General features: G+C 36.8%; 3 protein-coding genes across 4 annotated transcripts; 1 reads left to right on the forward strand and 2 right to left on the reverse strand.

Annotated features, from left to right (window-relative positions):
- Positions 1-1,347: 1,347 nt before the first annotated feature.
- LOC132179281 (protein MIZU-KUSSEI 1) lies at positions 1,348-2,583 on the reverse strand. Its single transcript, XM_059591981.1, has one exon. It carries the CDS (start codon positions 2,311-2,313, stop codon positions 1,546-1,548), a length of 768 nt encoding a protein of 255 aa, XP_059447964.1. The 5' UTR covers positions 2,314-2,583; the 3' UTR covers positions 1,348-1,545.
- A 3,607-nt stretch (positions 2,584-6,190) lies between these two features.
- Positions 6,191-7,243, reverse strand: LOC132179478 (nudix hydrolase 1). The gene is made up of 2 exons (XM_059592211.1): positions 7,031-7,243; positions 6,191-6,660 (listed from the first exon to the last, which is right to left on the reverse strand). Exons 1-2 carry the CDS (start codon positions 7,179-7,181, stop codon positions 6,353-6,355), a joined length of 459 nt encoding a protein of 152 aa, XP_059448194.1. The 5' UTR covers positions 7,182-7,243; the 3' UTR covers positions 6,191-6,352.
- A 3,329-nt stretch (positions 7,244-10,572) lies between these two features.
- On the forward strand, positions 10,573-20,593 carry LOC132177372 (phosphoenolpyruvate carboxylase 4). Of its 2 annotated transcripts, none has more exons than XM_059589656.1 (20): positions 10,573-10,848; positions 11,179-11,342; positions 11,556-11,670; positions 12,121-12,198; positions 12,303-12,371; positions 12,493-12,571; positions 12,668-12,744; positions 12,847-12,942; positions 13,984-14,125; positions 15,294-15,425; positions 16,164-16,237; positions 16,372-16,653; positions 16,755-16,880; positions 17,000-17,101; positions 17,176-17,322; positions 17,660-17,758; positions 17,897-17,985; positions 18,415-18,541; positions 18,630-18,836; positions 19,375-20,593. In XM_059589656.1, the coding sequence occupies exons 1-20, from the start codon at positions 10,693-10,695 to the stop codon at positions 20,197-20,199; spliced, it is 3,186 nt and encodes a 1,061-aa protein (XP_059445639.1). In that variant the 5' UTR covers positions 10,573-10,692; the 3' UTR covers positions 20,200-20,593. The 2 variants fall into 2 exon arrangements, with proteins under 2 accessions (XP_059445639.1, XP_059445640.1); XM_059589657.1 differs by having other exon boundaries at positions 16,477-16,653.
- Positions 20,594-24,041: the final 3,448 nt, after the last annotated feature.

Raw genomic sequence — 24,041 nt, forward strand, 5'->3', positions numbered from 1 at the left:
AACTTCCATTCCTTCCATCATTCCCATGCTTGCAAGCAAAGCCCTGTCGTGTCGAGACCATATATGGCTAGACATTCCACAAAATCCAAGTTCGTTTGACAAGTTAATCTTAATTTGATTAATTTAATTAAATAAGTCAGACCTTTTAACTCTAATTCGTTAATTTTAGGTTTAATTCGTTTCAAGTTTGCAAGTCATGTCAAAAATTAATAGTCCTGATGTCGTGTGTTGGGTTTGAGTCATATTGAGACATGAGTATAAAATTATATAGGTTAATTCTAATTGATCCATTTAATTAAATGGTTAAATACCTAATTCTCCTTAGGCCATTTGAGGGGTGGCTGGTAACCCCTTTGACCAAGGGGTGGCCAGCCGAATGGGGGTGGCTCTGTGGGTCTTGGGGTGGTTTCGGCCACCCCCTTGGCTCCATGGGGGTGGCTCAAAGTGCCAAGGGGGTGGATATTGCCACCCTCAATTTTTTTTTTTTTTGAAAATTTTTTTAATTAAAAAATTAATTACATAATACGTTACGACATTTGATTGTTGCTGACATGACATTCCGTTAAGTTTTGGACGAAATTTTAATGGAGGTACTATCTTCGTCTTTATCAAAACTATAAGTACCTCCTGTGATCCAAATAAAATTATATGAGGCAAAAAATAAAGTGCTAAAACCTTAGAGGGAATTAGGTATTTAACCATTAATTTACTAATTTCGTATAAATTCGTGTCAAAAATTGCGGGTCCTAAGCGAGTAATTCTAGGTGGTCTACTTGTGTCCCACAAAAAATGATGTGACTATTAAAATCACCATTTGATCAAAATTTAATAATAATAAATTATAAGCCCAATGATAATTTTAATAGACACATCATTATTAGTAAAATATAAGTAAGCACCTAGAATTACTCGTTTGAAGCAAGCCGAGAGCGCACCATTTTATCTAATTCATACAAATGGCGCACCATTTTATCTAATTCATACAAATGGAAGGCTAGGAAGCATCCGAGACGCAGCCAAATTCAGACAATGGATGGAAAGATTACAGACAAAGTACTAGAAAAGCATTTGGAGTCTAGTTCTTTATTGTCATCTATCAATTTTGTTACAGAATACATACGTTCCAGTTCACTACATGTTTTTTAGTTGAATTAATAATTAATAAATCTAATTCATATAATCTCAAAATAGAGTGAAGGCCAATCAAGAGTTTTCTTTGCACTCTTTTTTCTCTCTTTTTTATTTTTTATTTTTATTTGAATACAATGAAGATCATAAATCCACTTTCATTCCTTTATCATTACATTTAATCAAGGATTGGCAAAAACACAAGGCTTAATTATGTAGCACATAGGAAAGTATGCAATTCTCAGGAAGCTCGATCCATATTACATTAATATCAAATCACTTGACCAATGGCACAACCTTAACATTATATTCATATATATATATAATGTTGCCATCAAAATGGAAAATACTTTTTACAATAAAAGGGAGACATAATAATTAAAGATGATGAAAATGATAGGTGTTTTCATGGCAAATCTAAACTCTAAGCAAATACACGCTGAGTTCAGGACCTCCAGCACCCTCAGGATTCTTCATGTAGAAGGCCTCCGAGTCTTTAGACCCCACAACTCGCTCGAACTTTGCTCTCATATACATCAACTCGCCTTCGGACTCACCTTCATTCCCATTCCCTGGCAAAACGCCAGCTCCCATTGAAATGGGCTCCACGGCTTTCAACACCTTCCAATCCTCGGGCCCGCACTCCCGCCGCATGGCAAACCCGCATTTCTTGCCGTTGCAGTAAGTCCTCCACAGCGGCTCCTCCAGCAACTTCTTCCCCTTCTTGTCTGTTTGCTTCTCGCACTCCAGGGCTATGCGGACCAGCCCGGAAGCCATTTCTCTGACTAGAACGCTCGTCGGCGTCGCGAGTTCGATGAGAAACGCGGGATTCAGCTTGGCGTCCTCTTGGAATGCGATATGGACGTGCCCACGCCGATACCCGAAAAGGGTGCCGATTACTCGGGTCCCCAGACCCGACTGATGGTGGGTTCGGATTCGGGTCTTGCTGAAAACCGCAAGAGCCGATCGGAGCTTAGAAACCGACGGCTTCTTTTTCGTGGGTGTAGGCGCGGGGATCGTAAAGTCTGCATCTTTGAAGTCCTGGTCACAGAAATGTGAGGAGGAGCTGAAGGTCAAGACTTCTTCCTCGTCATCGTCATCCTCTGCCTTCTTTTTCCAGTGGAAGTATCTCCTGGAGAAGGAGAAAGAAGAGTCGTGGGGGGTCTTGGCGGTGATGGTCTTCATCTGTGTAAGTAATGAGGAGTTGGGAGACTTGAGAGAAAAGTAAAAGATGAGAAAGAGATTAGATTGTGTTTATAATGTTAAGTGGGAGTGATGGGGGGTGATTTATTCTGTTTTATTCTTTCTTTGTTTCGTAATTTCTACCCTATCTGTCAAGTCAGGGGATTTAGAGTAGTGAAGGGGTGGGGGGACAGAGAGAGGATGCTGCCAAAAAGAAGGTGAGCAGCCCCACCTAACTCTAACAGGAACAAAGAAGTGGGAAGATTGTTAAAAGACAAGAGAAGAAAGGGATGGAAGTAGACAAGAGAGAAGATTTGAAATGGAAATGCAGGAAAATTGTGGAGGCAGAGGAGACAAAAAAGCTTTGCGTTTTTTCTTTAGTATATGTGGGGGTTGAGCTGAATTACTCATTTTATATATATATATATATGGGGAGTGTGGGGTAGGACTTGAGAAGAAGGGATCTGACTTGCATTGGAAACCGTTAAGGGCAGCTGGACAGGTAAAAAACACACCAACAGGCTGCAGGCTGCAGCCTGCAGGCTGCTGCCATTTAGGGCTTTCATGCTCCCTCCCTCCTCCACTTTCATGTCATGTACCCGCGAGCCACCATTGGCCTCCTTGGTGCTTTGTGCCCTCTTTGTCTTTTACGGGTCTTTTTGGGTTGAGACTTGAGAGATTTCACACAAGGTTCTGGATTTGATTTGGGCTCTCTTAAGAGCTAAGACTTTCACATAGTCTATATGAAGTTTTTAGGAGTGTTCCCATTGTGATCTTGACTCTCCCTTCCTTTATTTGCCATTAGGTGCCGACTACCAGCTTGAAACTGCAGTAGATTTAATTAATACGAGAAGAAAAAAATATATAAAACTATTTTGTATGAAAAAATAAAAAAAATTATTTTGTAATAATTTTTTATTTAAATTGTAATAAAAGTTATTGAAGTGATGTAAAGAATAAGAATATTAGGAATTAATTTTAAAATGAATAGTACGAGACTTTTTTTTGAGTCTATTGAAAACAGAGCCAATAATTACGTTAAAATTTAAAAAATAATTTTAATTTTATAAGGAAAATCAACAAAGGACATGTTCAAAACTGCCAACCCACCATTTAAAAACACACAAAATGATACTGGGTTTGGCTGGGAGCTAGAAAAGTCTACCCACTGGCGACTGCCCTCATATAGTCACACCATGATTAACCTGCAAAAGAAGAAGAAGATGATGAATGATAATGGCTATAACCATTGAGCCCATAAATTTCTTTGACAAAAGAAATGCTAGATTATAGGGTGAATAGCATATATGATTGTCCAGCAATTAATGTTGAATTTTCGAGGGGTAGTGGATCCCTAGGTCAAGACCTAGTCAGAATAATGTCAAAGCGGGTTGAATTTTTGGGTAACTAGCTAGTTTGGAAACAAAATATTTGAGCTTTATTTTTAATTAAGTATTAATGGGACCGACCCAGGATCACAGATCAACTAACTATGATCCAAAACCAACTACTTTTAAGTAAAACTAAAAGGAGTTAGACGAACCTACTAATCAGTAATCACATTCCTCAAAATGTCTATTATCACCTACGACAAGAAGAAAAACATACATGCTGTGACCAAACATCATTAGAGAGCTTGAAAATATGAACAGGGATGTCCAAGAGTGGAGATAATCTTCACAGTAATATCAGCATTAACAAACCTTCTCACAACAACTTTAGAATTGCAACCACCAACCAGCAACAAGAGTCAAGAACTGATAATTGCTCATGTTTTCTCACTCTTCTTCTGTTTTGTTTATGAAATTTGTCAAATATTTGAGCGAGTTGTGTTATTTTAGGAATTTGTAAGTTTTACTTGTCTTATTGTTTATAGACATCTCTTAATTTCTTGCTTTATTTTTGTTATATGGTAAAATCTCGACTCATTTCGTAAAACTAATCGAGCTCAAGCCGAGTTGAGGCACAGATAATTTTTATTGAACCAAGCTCAAACATTCTTTCGTTTCGAGTTGCTTAAGCATACTTTTTTCAGCCGAATTTGAACAGACAATACTCAATTTGATTCAACTCCATTAAGTCCTACCTACACTCTAGATGCAATAATTTGAGCTGTTCACTATTTGAGACCTCAAAGGAAGCAACCGATCACAAGGGGCTCACATTATAAAGGAACCAGATATATGCAATTTCAACAAGAATTCGCGATTGAAAATGAAACATATGCAACTGGGTGATATATATATATATATATATATATATATATATATATATATAAGTTAGGCAATGTGTAGAGTCTGTAGACTCTGATGTGTGAATAATATTTAGGAAAATTTCACTCCTTTTGAAATATTAGTTTTGCAATTATAATTTTGAAGTTTAAAAATTTGTAAGGTTAAAATCTCATGTTTTAGCCTCTTTTTTTTTTCTTTTTTTTTTTTTAATTTCATTACTTCTTTTGTTAAAATGCTAAAAAATGCCCCCCTCCCTTTTTTTTTTTTTAAAAAAAAGAACTAAGAAAGAAAGCAAATTGAAAATTTTGGTAACCTACTACATAGTCTTGAATAAGAGCATTCCCAGTAGACTTCTTATAAAGGAGTCTGTTCCCTATGTGTAGAAAATATATCCAAAAATTTGCAAAAAAGTTCCATAGCAAACTCCCTAAATGAGCATCAACCATGAAGATCGCTACAATAGAACCCAAAGTATAGGATTCTACTATTGCAATCCTTATGATTATTAAAATAAAATAAAAAAATGTTTCTCTCTTCTCTACTCTCTCCTCTTACAATTCTCTCTCCTCTCATATATATAATATGGGTGATGCTAAACATCACGCCCGACGTGTTGCACGCCGGAGTGATTTATTATATTTAAAATAATAAAATAATAAAATTTTATTATTTTAATTATTAAAAAAAAAAAAAAAAGGAAAGAAGCCTGGCGTGCATGACTGTTCATGCACGCCGGCGTTCTTAGAATCATGACCCATATAATATAATTAAAAAAAACAAATATTTTAATGATATAAGAAATTATTAAGGAAAGTTATTGAAATATGTTTTGACATAAAGAAACAAAAAATAGTTTAAATCCTTAAATGTAGAGAAAATGACAAGGAAACTGCTAGAAATGTTCAAAGTCCAAGGAATTTTTTTTTTTTTTTTTAATTTTCACTTTTTATTAAAAAAAATTACGAGCATTTTAGGCATTTTAACAAAAGTGGTAAAATTAAAAAAATTAATTAATTAATTAATTAAAACATGAAATTTTGACATTGCAAATTTTTAAACTTCAAGATTATAACCGTAAAACTACTTATATTTCGGAGTAATTCTATAAATCTTTTTTGTGTCCCTTCAAAAATGATGAGATTCTTAAAATTACCATTTGATCAAAATTCAATAATGATCAAACACAAGCTCAATGATAATTTTAAGAGTCACATCATTTTTGAAATGACAAAAGAGAAACTTGTAGCATTACTCTATATTTCGAGAGTATAAGTGAAGTTTTCACTAATATTTATATTTGCTTCTAAATGCACTCTCAATCCATGAAACAATTCAAATCGAAAAGAGAAATGCTGGTCTTAAGTAGGTGTTTTCCTCATGTTCTTCTAGTCCTAAGTAGATATTATTTTCTAGAAACCGGGTGAGAAAAAAATGACTATTTTTTTTAAAAAAAATAATAATAATATTCACTTAAGACCACAAAAACACCAAAAAACACACACAACATTTCCCAATAAAAAACCTGCTTAATGAAGGCCTCTTCATTTCCAATACAAGCCTATGATATCAATGCTCAATATACTCAACAGTAAATTTTAAGGCCGAAATGGAGTCCAAAACAAAGAAAATAAAAAAAAAGAAGAAAAGAAGAATTCTTAGCAATGACTTAAGAATCATTGTTAATTAGGTGGTAGTAGTTTGAGGAAGTTTTCCCTTAAAAAGACGAGATTGAAAGCCCTGACTCAATCACTCGTTCAATACCTACATATATTACATGATTCATGAACACAGAGAAAATAGTATAATCCCTAGGAATTGGAGCAAATCGGAAAGGGATTAAAGCCCTCTTGCACCATTTTCTGTAATGGCCAAAACAGGGGTGTAGGGAGGTTATCCCACTCATACCAATCCCATCCATCACACTTGCCTGGCTCAAGGTTTTGGGGCACTTGCTCAGGATCTGCCAACACTGCACGCAAGAAGATTGTCACGTAATGGGACGGTTTTGGTTCCTCTAGAAACAGGTTGTTTGTGACTGTTAACAACTCTACTTTCTCGATCCCCAATCCAGTTTCTTCCATCAACTCTCTGGCACCACATTCCTCAAAGCTCTCCCCTGAACGCAACTCAGAGTGAGACATGATCTCAATCCTATCACAACAAATTTGATGCAGAAAAAAGTGTTGTTCCAAACAATTTCAAAATTGATGCAGCGATTCTGTCCTGAAATCAATACATTTCATGCTAGCGTTTTTCTTTACGATTCCCGTCTATGTAAGAGTCACATGTGAATCCAATTTGATCTTCTCTAGGAAAAACCAGAGCACATCTAGATCTAGGGGCAATTTTTTTGTTCAAAAATACCTAACTCTCTTCTAACAGTGTTGACACTTTCCTCCTACAATATAAAACAATTCAACTCTACACCAAAATTACTCAGTTCAATACAATAAACACATGAGAGAGAGAGAGAGAGAGAGAGAGACCAAACTCGAGGTGGCCGCCCGGGAGTGCAAAAGTGGAATCACCGATGGAGGAGCGCCGCTTCCCCAGAAGAACCGATTTCCCCTTCAACAAGAAGACCACCACCCCCACTCTTGGCACCGGCGCCTCCGCAGCCGCCGTCCCTTTCTCCATTCTCCTTCTCCCAACCAGAGCAGTCTGCACAGTGCAACACCACCCCACTCCTCACCCTATTGCTTTTGTTGGCCAAATGCGCATGCGCTAATGAGCCTATATAATATAGGCGCTCTTTTTGACTTTTCGATTATTGCGTTGCACCGACGTCGTTTCCATTTGATTTTCCCTAATTCCGCCTAGGTTGCAGTTTCCACTTTCCAGCTCTTTTCCCGCCACGCCTTGCATGCTTTAGATTTCTCTCTTTCCCTCCAATTATAGGGTGGCACCGTGGCACGTCATAAATTCATAACGCGAGGAGTCCCCAGGCACTCACCTGGTGGACTCTTTTGTGGCCCTCAACTTCCTGCTTGGGCTACACATAAAGAGCTTGGACCGGCCCGCCACTCTAATAGACTATAGCCACCTAATACATCTCCTCGTTTAAATTATTGTAATTGATATTGTTGATTAAGACTATAAAAGACCTCTATATTCTTTTTTTAGTTTATCTTTTTGAATGTTTCTTTTAAAAGAAAAATGTTTCTCACGTTTTTGTTGGCACCATTCTTCCTTTGATAGTAATGGGATATATTTTTGTCTTCTTAAAAAGTAAAAAGACAAAAACACTTCTCACATATAACTAACTGGATATTATTCAGTTAAAATAAACTGAAGAATACCATGTTCCTATTTCGCCACCCCAAGACTTGCTCTCTCGGCCTTGCTAACACTCACAAACGGAGAGGAGGAAAAGGTGTGTGCAATTTTTGAGTGTTTGCGCTCTATTTATAAACTTCTTTTTTTTTTTTTACAATATTTATAAACTTATAAGTAAGCAGCAATCATGCTTGGTCGACTCGGATTTTGTCTTGATTGATCACCCTTCTTCAAGAGCAAACCTAGGATTTGTAGTGTGGGGGACGAACTTACGTAAGCACGTAAATATATATCAACTCCTTACATGTGTGTTTGTAATCATAAATGATAAATCCATTTAATTTGCGATACCAAAACAAATATTATGAACCCAGATGACCACAAAATAATCAAAGTTGTCCCCAAAGCTAAAGGTAAATGTAAATGTTAAATTCAAGTTTATGAACCCAAGGTTGTCCCCCAAGATTTGTATGAAGTAATTTATTAAAGTTGTCCCCCAAGATTTGCATGAAGTAATTTATTAAATTTGTAGTGTACGCCTGCAAGTTTACTGGTTACGTAAGCCGGCAAGGTTGCAAGTGCCCAAAGAGAGGATGAGAAAACAAATTAACACACTAAAAGAGGAGCAAACATTTCAGGGAGACGGACACTTAAATTTGGGGGACTTTTCTCATTATTTCTCATTAAAAGCCCCTAATAGCAAGGGCTTAAAAAACTCTTGGAGGTACAGACCAAGGCTGGACGGTGTCGTCGTTTTTCTTTTATTTTTTTTGGTGTTCTCCCAACTATGATATGACTTTTAAAATCACCAATAAATTAAAAACTAATAATTATAATTTGAAATTGAACAGTAATTTTAAAAATCACATCATAGTTAAAAGGACAAAAAAAAAAAAAAAAATCCCTCCTATTTACAAATAAAAATCTGTATGACAAGCCACATCATGATCTATAAGACTGAATAAAAAAAGAAATTTATAATACATCAAAAAGTACGTGGATCCCAGTAGAGGATAAGTGGTAGCTGATGTGGTGGGTATTTATCATATACTTTAGTCCTATTAATATGATGTCTGTCCAATTACCCGACACCCATTGCTTTCAATATATAAACAAATTGCGTGGAAGGTGACGGGACGTGCATTTTTTGGTCTTTTCGGTGAGACGAAGGTGTTTTGCTAGATTTTGCCTTCTTCAAAAGCATATATAATTGGACCATTATAAAAGTAATTTGGATTCCATATCCCTCAGAAAAATCCATTTAAATACAATATTCACACCTACTCCTCCTCCCGTTGCTTTCATTTTCTTACTTATTAGTGGTAAGAAACCAACAACAAAAAAAAAAAAAAAAAAAAAAAAAACACACCATGGATTATCCAGTTCCTTTTTTTTTCTTCATGTATTAGCTTTAATCTTATATTAAAAAATTATGTCTTCGCTCGATCAAATGGCTATAAAATGTGTGTTGAGAAATAATCTCACATTATTTGTGGACAAGACTTTGTGCATGTTTATAAAGAATATACAACCCTCTTTTATTGAACCAGTTTTATGAGATGAGTTAGGTAAACGAATTTCTTTATAGTATCAGAGCCTATCATATGACAAATAAAGCCTACACTACTTACCAAAGGACAAGTACCAAGAAAAATACAAGCCTGCACGTGAGGGAGGGTGTTGAAAAATAGTCATACATTACTTGTGGACAAGACCTTAGACATGTTTATAAGAAATGAACAACCCTCTCTTATTAAATCGGTTTTATAAGATGAGTTAGGCTTACAAATTTATTCAATATAAACATATTTTGTGATGAATGAAGTTGATCAACCATAAATGACTCCAACTAGAAATTGATCGATTGATACGGATGTTTTATAATTAATTTCACTTGAGGAGAAGTTGCATGGTCACCATTTAGTAGCCTCTCTCTCTTTTTTAGCCAAGATTGGCACATGAAAATTTGGACCACACATTCACTCAATGCATCCATTTTGCATTTATTGTGAGCTTCGCCATGCGTATTGTATCGTGACCATTATTAAATTTAGAGTACGTAATTCTCACATCTATATTAAGATATTTTGAAAATATATATTAATTTAATAAATTTGAATTAATTGAGTGAAAAGAAAACTTTACCCATGTCAAATTGTGCAATGATAGCTACCATTTGCTCCACGTGGGTGAACAAACTATTAGGTTCCATGTGACCACATGAAAAATCATGTTAGAGACATCGGAAATATTTTAATCAAATTAAGGTTTGAAATTAATCAAATGAGCAAGAAGAAGAATAGGCTCGTCAAGTTTCTATTGAAGTGGATCCGCATAAAGAAAAGTACTTGCCTCTTGTTAGATACTGGAGGCATCTGAAAACGCTCATATCAAAAAAATTTAAAAATATATAATTTGTTGAAATATGTATCGAAAAAATAGTAATTAAAGGAGATAATTGTAATTTTCAAATAGCTAATGTACATGTAATTACTTGAGATGCTGTTACGTAAAAGAATCTACCGGAATAATTCCAAAAATATCTCCTTCAAAACCCAGCGACTTTTCCCGGAATCACCCGGTCACCTCTCTGGTTTATTGGCTCCCAAAACTTTCAGTGCCACCAAGAGACCAAATCTGCCCTCCGCTGTTCCCGCCGTCACCGCCACTTGGCGGTTCCCCTCAATACAGAGAACCCTGGCCCCACATTCCCTGACTTCCCGTACACACACATACACACCCATTCCTCTTCATTCCCTTCACTCGCTCTCGCTCTCTCAACCTGCTTTGCTTCTCATTCTTTACACACAAAGGCGCACGCGATTCTCTCTCTCTCTCTCTCGCTTGCTTCGCTCGGTCTGTTTGTGAGGCAATGACGGACACCACGGACGACATAGCGGAGGAAATCTCGTTTCAGAGCTTCGACGACGACTGCAAATTGCTCGGGAGTCTACTCAACGATGTGTTGCAGCGCGAGGTCGGAGGCACGTTCATGGAGAAACTCGAGAGGAACCGTACCCTTGCTCAGGTCCTCCTCCGTAGTCATTTCTATGCTAGTCGCTGCTCATCGCGTTGGTTGTTACGTCGTTTCTGTTTGGTTGCTGAGAAAACAGAGGAATGCATGTCTCTGATGTTTTTGGGCTTTCAAGAAAAAAAGAGGAAAAAGTCTACTGGAACAATTATATTAGGTTCAGTAGTGAGTCTGTTGGAGTTTTTGATTTTGAAATAATTTGCAGGTCTTCAAAATAGTGTTTTTTTGGGTCCCCCTGTTTCCCTTACATTTTCTCAGCATCCAAACAGAGGCGTAAAGATATGTTATGTTGAAAAATGTATTTGAATGGTGGCGTTTTCGTGATAGAGCGCTTGCAACATGAGGACGGCGGGGATCGAGGACATGGCGGAGCTGCTAGAGAAGCAGCTGGCTTCTGAGATATCGAAGATGACCTTAGAGGAAGCCTTGACCCTCGCTCGCGCATTCAGCCACTATCTCAATTTGATGGGTATCGCTGAAACCCATCACAGGTATATGGGTCTTTATTGATAATTAGTTGGTTTTAGAAAGATCAGATGAAAAATACTCCAATGCGTCACGTTTGTTCTTTTGCTTGGTTGCTAAAAATAGATACATGGAGTTTCTTAAGTTACTACTCTTGAGAAAATCGGTATGATATACTCAGTTTTTGCATTTGAAAGGCTTTTAAAATCAATCTTCAAGAGAAATGTTGCTTTGTGCAGAGTTCGTAAGGCACGAAACGCGGCGCCTCTATCGAAATCTTGTGATGACATTTTTAATAAGCTGGTGCAGGGTGGAGTTCCCCCAGATGATCTCTATGAAACTGTTTGCAAGCAGGTGTCTTGTTGGCTCTTGTGCTTCTACTTTTCTAAATTTCTCAATAACAATCGTTCTTCATTCTATCTTCCACCCTCTGTACAGTGGAGAGGTGAATCCACCATTGGATTTTTGGGACTGACACGTAGGTCCTACAAATCCAATGGTAAATTTGCCAAAGGAATGGTTGTGAAAATGATGGGTAACATGATTCTTTTCATTTAAGTATCTATCATTTGCTTGTCTGAAAATTGCGTAATCCCACTAACGTCAAGCAAGCAAAATTGCCCGAGTGGAGCTTCTGTTGTGGCAGGATTTAAGTAATGGCATCTCAAAGATTAAATTAGTTGGCATCTCCTTTTTCCACATTTTCTGGTCAAAAAATGAAACATTGCAAATTTAAGTGTGGATAGTTAAGAAATTGTCCATTCTTCTTTATTGTTCTTGATTTTGGCATGTTTGTTGCTGCAGGAGGTTGAAATTGTTCTTACTGCACATCCCACACAAATCAATCGACGCACATTACAATACAAGCACATTAGACTTGCCGTACGTTGTTAATGGCCTTGACACTGTGTGATGTGTTGAAATGCAATATCTTTCATATCCTTTCTGTGCCTTTTCTCTTATTCTAACTTCACCTTTCCTTTCAGCATCTTTTAGACTACAATGACCGACCTGATCTTAGTCTTGAAGATAGAGAAATGCTTATTGAGGATCTGGTATTGTTTCTCTTATCTCTTACTTGCATTTATTCGATTTATAGATTCAATCTTGCTGTTGTAGGTAAGAGGAGAACTTAAGTATGGCATGTGAATTATAGAATTAGTGTCGGTTTTGTAGGTGAGAGAGATAACTTCAATCTGGCAGACTGACGAGCTGAGGCGCTACCAACCTACGCCCGTTGAAGAAGCTAGGGCTGGTAAACTACTTGAAGCTAAGAATTGTTAGATATTGCATGCTTTGTTTCTCTGCAAAATTATGTACATACATGCACGTGTTCATTTTATTATTTCAGGTCTGAACATTGTGGAGCAGTCCCTTTGGAAAGCTGTACCTCATTATTTACGCCGTGTCAGTAATGCCCTAAAGAAGGTTTGTGTTCAAACTGTGTTTGTGCCTACTGGATTCTTCGCATGCGTGTACTTTCTTCCTTATAGATTTTCTGTCTTACTTCTTCTTCTTCCCTCCATACAGCATACCGGGAGGCCCCTTCCATTAACTTGCACACCAATAAGGTTTGGGTCTTGGATGGGGGGTGATAGAGATGGAAATCCAAATGTAACAGCAAAGGTGAGGTGTCTACAAGTGTTCATCTTTGAAATATGTCTTCTACTTGTATGAGATAAGATCTTCAAGGTGTCTACAATTTTGCATCTGTGAAATGATTTCTTCTACTTGTATGAGATAATATCTTTCCCTTGATTGAGGAAGGTCTTAGATCAATGACAAATAATCCACCGGTGAAATCTTCTACTAGAATTCGGTACACGCCAGCGAAATTCTAGATAAGGCCTGTGTGTCATTTCCTTTGAACAGAAAAAAGTAAAAAGACAACCTTGGTAACTTATCGTGCAGACGTTACTGGAGAAGCTTGATTGAGTTGTAATTTTCTGTTTCCTTGTTTCAATGGCATATCTACCATTTCATCCATCTTCTTGGTTACTAATGATCATCTGAGTTATTTTCAGAGAAAGTTGGCGACATATTGAACAAACATTTTTAATGGTCGGATTAACTTTGTTCCGACGAGATTTTTGAGAAGAAGTAATTCTTTTACAGAAGAACTTGTGTTTAGCTTTGAAATTTTTAGTTCTTCTTGTGTTCTTCGTGAGGGTCTTCACTTAAGTCCTGATTAATTTATTTATTTCTCACATCACAATGGATTCGCTATTCAGAAGTCATTTATTCTGTTAAAATTGAAGAATTTGTATTATTTTTGCATGCTTCAAAAGATGTTGGTAGTGCTAAAGATACCTTTGATTTGTTCGTCCAATTTAATGTGTATGTGAATTGTCTTATTTAATTATGAACTTGATGCACTTAAAAGTGAACACTGACTGCTAGAATGAATTTTCTTCATTAATGTATGAAGTGTGTGATTTCTTGAAAACCCCCATAAGGTAGCTGAAGCAATTTTTGACAAACCTCATCAAGTGTTGTTCTGTAAAAGAATTACTTCTTCTCAAAAATCTATTTGGTTGTACTGATTACATTGAAAAGCTATGCTTAATGTCTAAAGATAACGAGTTCAGTTTCATTCTGCAGTTGCTATCCAAAGTACATAAGGACATCAAATGCCTTCTTTTTTTTTTTCTTTTTCTGTTGCTTCAGGTCACCAAAGACGTCTCTCTTTTATCTAGGTGGATGGCTATTGACCTCTACATTCGCGAAGCTGATAATCTCAGATTTGAACTATCCATGAATCAGTGCAGTGATAGATTGTCAAGATTGGCACATGAAATTCTAGAAGAAGGTTTTGCATGTTTCAGTTCTTTTGAAGCTCTGATTTTATAATTATGGATTTAGTGTTCATTTTGTTCCTTTTGTCTTTGTCTTATATGAATTGTCGACTGGATAGAGTTTAAAATTTGGAGACAAATGCCTTTATGTTCCTAGAGATGGGAACTGTCAATATCAGTACCAATCCTATTGGGCTCTAAATAATTTAATTTTTCGGATAAAAATGCTTTAAACTTGATTGATGTGATAATTTAAGTTTTGTACATGATATTTTAGCAAATAATATTAAACTACAAGTAAAGTACAAGATAAACATTACTTATCAAAAAAAAAGAGAGTACAAGAATCAAGTGACTAGAGCTGTCAACTGAAGTTAATGACTTGAGATATACAGAGTGACAAACACAACTTGTAAGGTATAATGCATGACAATGAAGGTTTATTAAGATAATAAGCATATATTCAGAATTGTACAGTAGCAAATTAATATGTCAAATAGTTTATATATTTTTTGCTGCTATGATTACAAATAGTGTAATGAGCATGCATTCCTCACCTGGGTTTGCCACATTTTGTTGCCCACTTACTGAAAGAGGGAAAGCCGAAAAAAAAAAAAGAAAAGTTGTATGCTGTTTGTTCTAAAGGCCTTTTCATTTAATGTTGGTCGTTTTCCCTTGCTGAATTTCTGCATTATGATAAATTACAAAGTCATAAGAACCTTTTGTTTTGTTTTAATATTGACCATTTGAAATTCAATTTCAATCTTCAGTTTTAAATTTGTTTGATGTTAAGATTTGGGGTTCTGCCTAAGAAGGGAAAAAAAAAAAGAACAAGAAAAAATAAAAAAAGATATTGGTTTTCTGGTTTCTCAAGCATGATTTTTTTTGGTTTATCCAGATAATTTTATGACCATATGCAGATGAAAATGCTTAAGAAGCCACAATGTCAGTATGCTTCTAATGCCTCTTTTAATATGTAACAAGATTGAGATTGGCCACATGGTTACTGAAGGAATATATTCAGATTTTTATTAAGAAAAAGGTGTTCTTTTCCATTATCCCATTACCATGTTTCATGGCCTAAAACATCAAGTCTTCTAAATTGGAGTATCTACAGATCATCCATACGCAGCAGTTGCGATCCACTTCAGTAACTTGACTGTAATTCAAATTTCTCTTCAGAAACTTCATCTGATGTTCGGCATGAGAGTTGGAATCAGTCTCTGAGCAGAAGTCAAATGAAGCTTCATGGCCAACAAGCTCCATCCCTTCCAACACAACTTCCAGCTGGAGCTGATCTGCCCTCTTGCACTGGTAAATTTGATTATCTACTTAAAATTTTAAATTACACTTTATCCCCCCAAATAATAATAATAATAATACCCCAATTGTATTTACATCAAATGTGCATAGCACATGCGTCTGAGACATTTTGAATTATCAATTTGCCCCCATTTTGTGTAAAAACACACCGTTTAAGAAAAATAAAAAAAATTCAGATTTCAAAACCTCAAAATCACAAAACATGGTGGAAGTAAACCACTGAGATCCACCACCATTACAGCACACCACCACCACCGCTAATTGAGTAAAAGAAAAAAAAAAAAAAAATCAGGGTGCTGTGCGCCACTCCCATTGACAGAGGGCAGCCACCCCCTCTGTTATGTTGGCCGTGATCTATCAATGGGGGTAAGTTGCGGCCACCCCCTCTTCTGTGTGGCCACCCCTTTGTTAGGAACAATTTTTAATTTTTATCTGTTGAACTAAGGTAGTTTTGGCAAAAGAAATGGCTCGTGCTCATGTGATTGATATGTGTGTTGTTTTCTATCCAAAAGTAATGGCCAGAATTGACACCAGGTGAAACTTGAAACATTTTGGTAATTTATAGGTCTGAGTTGCAGTGAATAGTAGTTTGGAGTTGTAAGTGCAATTGGGATGGTAGTTTGGAGGGGCAAAGTATAATTTACCCTAAAGTTTTTTGTTTAGGATCTAATGTACCTGCAGACCAATATTTCCCTTATTGATATTTCCTTGTTGAACTTATTCATGCAGAATGTAATGATGGTGGATCCGAGTATCCCAGACTAGAATTTCCTAGCACTGATTACAAGCCACTGAATCGTCAGGTGAAGCAAGTTCTAGGATGCTCACATTTGTGCACAGTATTTGCATAGCTTCTTAGATTTTTTTTCCCTGCTCTCTGAATCGTAGCTAGCAGGCCCTAGCAATTACTTATAGTCTCTCCATTATCTTTTTCTAGGATGGTCAGGGTTCTTCTAGTTCAAATTTTTCACGTCTGGATTTTCGTCACAATTTACGCTCGTCATTTCAAAATGGACATTCGGCTAATTCTAGCACTGCACAGTCAGCTGTGATTTCAAGGTCTACTTCTTTCAACTCTAGTCAACACATTGCTCAGAGGAAAGTATTTGCAGAATCCCAGATGGGAAGGTCCAGCTTTCAGAAGCTTTTGGAGCCAAGGATCTCTCAAAGCCCAGGAATTGCTCCTTACAGAATTGTTATCGGCAATGTAAAAGACAAGGTATTGTTTGACTCATGTGGATGAAGCTTCTATCTAACTGTTAAGCTATATTTCTCACTGAGATAGTAAATACAAGTACATTATTATGTCCTGTGCTTCAGCTTATGAAGACGCAAAGACGTCTGGAGCTTCTTCTCGAGGACCTTCCCTGTGAATATGATCCTTGGGACTACTATGAAACATCAGATCAATTATTGGAACCACTGCTCCTGTGTTATGACTCTTTGGTACTCTCTGTCTCTCTCTGTTTCTCTCTCTCTCTCTCTCTCCCTCCCTCTGTTCTTAAATGAAGGCATACTTTTTATGGTGGTTTTATTAATTTGATATACAACCATTGATTTTCCAGCAATCATGTGGATCTGGGGTACTAGCTGATGGTCGGCTGGCTGACCTGATCCGAAGAGTTGCTACTTTTGGGATGGTATTGATGAAACTCGACTTGCGTCAGGTATGTTTCGTGTTTTTGGTGATAGTTGCTATTTGCTTTGAAATCTGTTTTAATTGAATTTTGCAATGTATCAGGAATCTGGTAGACATGCTGATACCCTAGATGCAATTACCAGATATTTGGATATCGGTATGTATAGTGAGTGGGATGAGGGAAAGAAACTGGAATTTTTAACGAGAGAGCTGAAAGGGAAGAGACCACTTGTTCCCGCTAGTATTGAGGTATTGTGCTCAGATTGTATTTCACTGGTCACAGATTCTGCAAAAGAGAATCTAAATGGATGGAAAAAGGGAAAAAAGAAAAAAAGGAAACTGGTCTAGCTCCTCTTTTGAAACAAGAAAAAAGAAATCGATAATTGTGGCAGAATTATTGTTTAAAAACTGATCTCTTTTCACTTTTCCATATACTTTGGAGTTTGGCTTCATATTTACGTCTTGTACTTTTGAGATAAGAAAATAGCATGAGAGTTTTATAATTGATGCAAGGCATGTTTCTTTTCTCTTTCAAGTATCTGCATTTGGTGAATTTGTATCACTGCTCTCACTTGGGTCTTTCCAGGTTGCTGCTGATATTAAAGAAGTCCTGGACACCTTCCGTGTAGCTGCTGAGCTAGGGAGTGATTCACTTGGAGCCTATGTGATTTCTATGGCTTCAAATGTATGTATGGTTAACTGCTACTATTTTTATGATTTGAGATTGCATCTGTTTACTCAAAATCAAAGCCTAAAAGATTCTTTTAGCTGTCATATATATATACGGTTGATCCAGAATTAACAAGTGTTTCTTAATTGGCAGGCAAGCGATGTCCTTGCTGTCGAGCTTTTACAGAAAGATGCAAGACTTGCATTTAGTGGGGAATTAGGAAGACCATGTCCTGGTGGAACGTGAGTTTACACTCCTCAATGTTGATATCTCTTCAGTTAAATTTGTAGTTCTAAATTTGTCTGATTAGAATTTTATCATGTTTGGATGCACATGGAAACAAATTCTACCATTTTGTTTGTCATTCCGTTATGGAAATTAGTCTAATTTTTGTAAGGAATCATTGATGGAAATTTCACTGAAATAACGTAATTTCCATTCATGTTATCATTCTTGGTAATGTGTACATAACAAAACACACGTAGCAGGATGACATAGCTATCAGTTTGCATTACTAGGGAAAAAGGAGTGTGGAGAATATTTTCTATATAATTTTGCATAACTTGTTGCTTTGTTGGTTCAAACATTTTAGTACGACTTTGGCACACCAAAAGTGCAGTTTTGTAATTGCAACAGTTGTTCTCATAAGGTTTACACACATTTTGGGATAGGCTGCGGGTGGTTCCTCTATTTGAAACGGTGAAGGACTTGAGAGAAGCGGGATCGGTGATCAGGAGATTATTATCAATTGATTGGTATCGGGAACACATCATAAAGAACCATAACGGTCACCAAGAGGTATTCAATCAAAAAAGCCAATTTTAAGATCAATTTTTGGTTTAGTTCCCAAAAACTTTTGAGGAGCATAGGAAGTTATTGTGGACAGGTTATGGTTGGGTACTCTGATTCTGGTAAAGATGCTGGGCGTTTCACTGCTGCATGGGAACTTTACAAAGCCCAAGAAGATGTTGTGGCTGCATGCAATGAATATGGTATTAAAGTTACTCTATTTCATGGGCGTGGAGGGAGTATTGGTCGTGGTGGTGGCCCAACATATCTTGCCATTCAATCCCAACCACCTGGCTCTGTGATGGTGAGTAATCTATTGGATTGGTATCTTGGTACTTTTGTAATTTTTTTTTTCTTTGTTCTCCAATTAACAGTAGTATATCTCTTGGTTTTAAATGTTTCAAACAAACATGAAATATTGAATTGAATAGATAAAAATATGTGAAATACAAGATCGTGGTAGTCCAATTTGCTTGGTTACTGCAATTTTCTTCTAACATCGTTTGATTGTCTAAATTGGAACTTGTTTAAATGTGGTGATTTTTGCCTTTCGGATCTGAAGTCCTTATAAATTTTTATCAACAATGAGAAACTAAAAGAATTTTAAAGCCAGAACTTTTACAACTTGATATTTTTTTTAATTTTGTGCACTTTAAATTATAAGTTTCAATAATAAGTTTTGCTTCAAATTTAGTGCTTAATCTAACTCGAAGATAAAAACTTGTGTCCAGTGGTTAAGAAATCATAGAAAAACCTTGTGAAACTGGACTTATCTAAGCCATGGATTTATCTTGACAATCATTTCTTTGATCTGGGATTCTATTGGCATATTGAATTTGCAGGGTACCCTGCGGTCAACAGAGCAAGGGGAGATGGTACAGGCGAAGTTTGGGTTGCCACAGACAGCAGTTAGACAGCTGGAGATATACACAACAGCTGTGCTGCTTGCAACCCTACGTCCCCCACACCCGCCTCGAGAAGAAAAATGGCGTAATCTCATGGAGGATATCTCAAAAATCAGTTGCCAGAATTATCGGAGCGTTGTCTATGAAAATCCAGAATTCCTTGCCTACTTCCATGAGGCTACACCTCAAGCTGAGCTTGGCTTCCTTAACATAGGAAGCCGTCCCACAAGAAGAAAGAGCTCAACAGGAATTGGACATCTTCGTGCCATACCTTGGGTCTTTGCATGGACCCAAACGAGATTCGTTCTTCCGGCTTGGCTTGGAGTTGGAGCAGGTCTAAAGGGTGTTTGTGAGAAGGGACATACTGATGATCTTAAAGCCATGTATGAAGAATGGCCTTTCTTTCAGTCCACCATAGACCTTATAGAGATGGTTATAGGGAAGGCCGACATACCTATAGCCAAGCACTATGATGAAGTCCTTGTGTCAGAGAGCAGGCGAGAACTTGGTTCCAATCTACGGACGGAGCTCTTGACGGCTGAGAAGTATGTACTGGTTGTTAGTGGGCATGAAAAACTTTCCGAGAATAATCGGAGCTTGAGGAGGCTGATAGAAAGCAGACTTCCCTATCTCAATCCTATGAACATGTTGCAGGTGGAAGTGCTAAAGAGGTTGAGGTGTGATGATGCTAACCATAAACTCAGAGATGCATTGCTTATCACAATAAATGGAATTGCAGCTGGAATGAGGAACACAGGTTAAGCCTCTCAAGCTCCTGTTTGAACAACTCGGCCCATGAAACTTTTACCTTTCTTCTATTTTGTTTTCTGTGAAAGGGGCTGTTATCTGGTGACAGCTAAATAGCATCATATCTATATTTGTGATTAAGTTTTGCTGAAAAAGACATTGGTCAATATATTGGTGAAAGGTGTTTTCCTTTTCACTCATATTGCGGTGGTCTTGCAAAGACTTGCTTACCTCAGGATTATGCTAGATCGTTGCTTTTTCATTTTGTGTCTGTATCATCCTCTTGTTCATGGGACTGTTTGTCTTAATATTAGCATCAGTATAATAACTCCACTGACCACCAAATGAGATGTGGCTGCAGATTGGGGAACATATGCCTGATTGTTTAGTACAATTATTATTAGACGACTGCATACGACTCATATAACTGGGATGTTGTAGATGTGCGTGAAAATCAGCCCTTAGTTCTTTACAAGTACTGATCTAATTGCTGATTTTCACTACAGTATTAAATTGTATAGCAGTCGTATAACGGTCTATTAAATAACATTAGTCATTACTCTTATTTGTCTTATGATTTTGTGTTACAATGCTGAACAGCATAAGCAGTAGGTTTGGATGCTCAATCGTAGATTGCTTTGGACAGTTGGGGCATAAAAAGTTTGTCATCATGCTTCAAAATGTAGCAAGCAGGGTTAATTTTTTAATTTTTAATTTTTGAAGTATGATTCCCTAAGGAGTATGAGTATAAAGCTCTTCATTAAGCTTTACATCCAGTTGTCCTACATATGTAAGTCTTGGGTAATTTTTCAGTAAACCACACTATAAATGAGGAAAGAGATAAAGAAAAGGAAGGGGAAAGAGAGATACAATCCAAGGTTTGGTAGTCTTCTCAAATTCAGAGCACCTCTTTTCCCATTTTCCCTTAAGAAAGTGGCTAGACATGGTGTCTCAAGGTTGCAGTCTTAAATGCACTTGATTGAGGCCTCTCAAGCTATTATTATTAAAAAAAAAAAAAAAAAAAATTGTGATAGAAACTCGAATAGGAAGCTCCCAATACACCCAAACTTGGCTCACTCACAATTAATCTCAGATTTTTTTTTCCCCAAAAATCCAAAGCAATCCAGTGTATGAAGCAAAGAACATAACTTTCACAAAAGAACTAACCCGTGACTATAAATTTTCAAAATAGAATCAAACTCTCGATCAGAGTTATTGGCTAACTCCGGGTTCAAGCTCTTTGAATATTCATCAAATATGATTTTGTAGCCCTTTCAATAATGTCTTGAATGTCTTGACCCAATACCTACAAAGAATGTCTTGACCCAGTAGGAAAATCTCATTATATGACTTTTTTATTATGATGAACGGCTCGAAAACTATCCTGCATCATCCTCTATAAGTTGGAGGGAGTCCGTCATCTAATCATTACTCTAACACTCTCCCTCACGTGTGAGCTTAAACTCCCTTTTAATCACTTAATCATTAGTTTAACAGTTATTGCCTCGATCTTATAACATAAGCTGCGATTAAGGCTACCTTCCAAACCCTACTAGGAAAGCAAAATAGAACAAAATTGCAAACCGTGTTCGAATGGACAAAAGGTCCCGTTTGAACGAAACTTTGAGATGAAGTACTCCTCAGTCGAATGAGCTTCAAATGGCTAGCTACCAAACGTCTCGAGTTGTTGTAAATTGTAGCACTTGATCAATTGAGCATTTACCATCCTTTGACTAACCCTTCAGCCAAGCCTAGCTCTTGGGTACCTTATATATATATATATATATATATATATATATATATATATATATATATTAATGACACATTTTGACCTATTACATGTTGGAATTAGAAAATCGTCATAACATATGACTATGTAGCCCTTTGAATAAGCTTTCCAATGCTAACAAGATTGTCTTTGTTAAAGTTTGTAGGAGTTTAGAGGGACAAGAGGAGAGGCTGTTGTAATATCTTGTTATTCAACTTATTTTAACCTAATACAAGCCTCCTATTATATAGGATTAGAGAAATACTATAAAGACTAAACTACTCCTAAAACCTTAATGACTCAAACATTAACTATTCTAACACTCCCTCTCAAGCTGGAACATATACATTATATGAATCTAGCTTGAAAGATACAAGCAAACAAAAACAATTAAATAAACACACTCTAATAGTCTTCATCCGATATATATTGAAATCTCAAGATGTGACCCTTTTATTATACGAACCTCCTCGAAAACTACCCTCCATTAGAGGGTATTAATCTCTTAGGAGACAAACCTATCAAGGGAGGAAAAGTTAATTTTACAACCCACAACAATTGCAAATCTTCCAAGAGTTGCATATGTTCACCATAACCAGGCATCTCCCACAGAAAAGTTATCACCATGGAAGAGACCATGTGATGTGATGTGATGTGGGAGTGCACACCATTATAATTATAAATCTATAATGTTATCACTCCCATCAAATTCCTTCCCATTTGACTAAATCACCATTCCAGCAGCACATTTTAGATGCGTTAATTTGTATGGCAATTTGGCAAATGAACACTCAACAACACCACCCATTAAGTCGAGTGCATATTATTGTGGTTAACATCTAAAACTCTACTTAGAATTTCTTGTAGGCATACTATATAAGAGTGAGATTGAGTGTAAATTGAGGTCAAATATATGCAAGAAAAGCAAGCGTGACATACAGCAATGGTTGAACTTGAGTAGGAGGTGGATACTTTGCAAACCCCCACCGAAAATGGAATCTGATCATGTACAAGAAATGGACAACCTTGTTCCTGCAAATGTTATCTGATATTTTGTTCAAAAATCAAAATCTTCCTTTTGTACGTCTAAAAGATACCAAATGTTGTTTAAAGGACACACCATGGCTGCTTTGATGGAAGTGATGAGGTACAACCAAGGGTGGTGATTAGGGTGAAGCTTCCGATCCATTGTCAATATATATATAGTGGATAGTGGTGTCCAGCTTACTTGAAGCCCCTAGCTAGTGCCCTAATTATCGTGACTCATTCACTGCAATATCGTACCGGACATGTCTTCTCTGTAATTTTAAGTGGGATGTCACTTCATTTCTTGTCTTCGAATCTGACTTCCATTATCTCACTACCTAGCTACCATTTATATGCATCAATCAATATTTTTAGGTGCAAATGCATCATCGACACACATGCATGTATGTAAATGCATGTATATTGCTGCAGTGCTATGTATCCCACCCAACTCAAACATATTATTCATCATACTTTCTGTTTCGCTTTCATATTTGTAATATTAAAAATTGTAGTTAGGCCGAAAATATTTTTGATTGATTTAGCTTAGCCGTCGACGGTTGGAATTTGTTGAAAGCGTAACAATATATATAATATTTAGTTCCCCTCCACTATGAGATGAAGAAGATGCAGGAGAATGAGTGCACGCCTCCAAAACAAGTGGATCGAGCACCGGATTGAGATTTTCAGTAATAGTGGGAGAATTGCCCACCAAACGGTCTTTGGAGGGGTGGTTTCGGGCTTCAAGGGGTTGAAGCCACCTCCAAGGCTGAGCTGGGGTGACTAAACTATCCCATATTTTTTTAGTAATTTATTTTATTTTATATTGAGTGGGACATGTGGCAGATTGGTGGCTGTTAGATGAAAATGAATGGCCAGAATTTCAAAAAAATTAGTGGGCAATTCTCCCACAATTGCCGGGGATATCAATCTATCAAACACCATTCATCTTTGCATAAACATGGGAAAAAGAAAAAGGAAAACGACAAAAAACAAAAAAAGAAACTAAAAAGCTTATCCGTAGTCGGCAGTATTTGCCATACAAATATATGTCCTTGCGCTA

The sequence above is a fragment of the Corylus avellana genome, chromosome ca4 (genome assembly GCF_901000735.1).
Source record: "Corylus avellana chromosome ca4, CavTom2PMs-1.0".
Taxonomy (NCBI): Eukaryota; Viridiplantae; Streptophyta; class Magnoliopsida; order Fagales; family Betulaceae; genus Corylus; species Corylus avellana.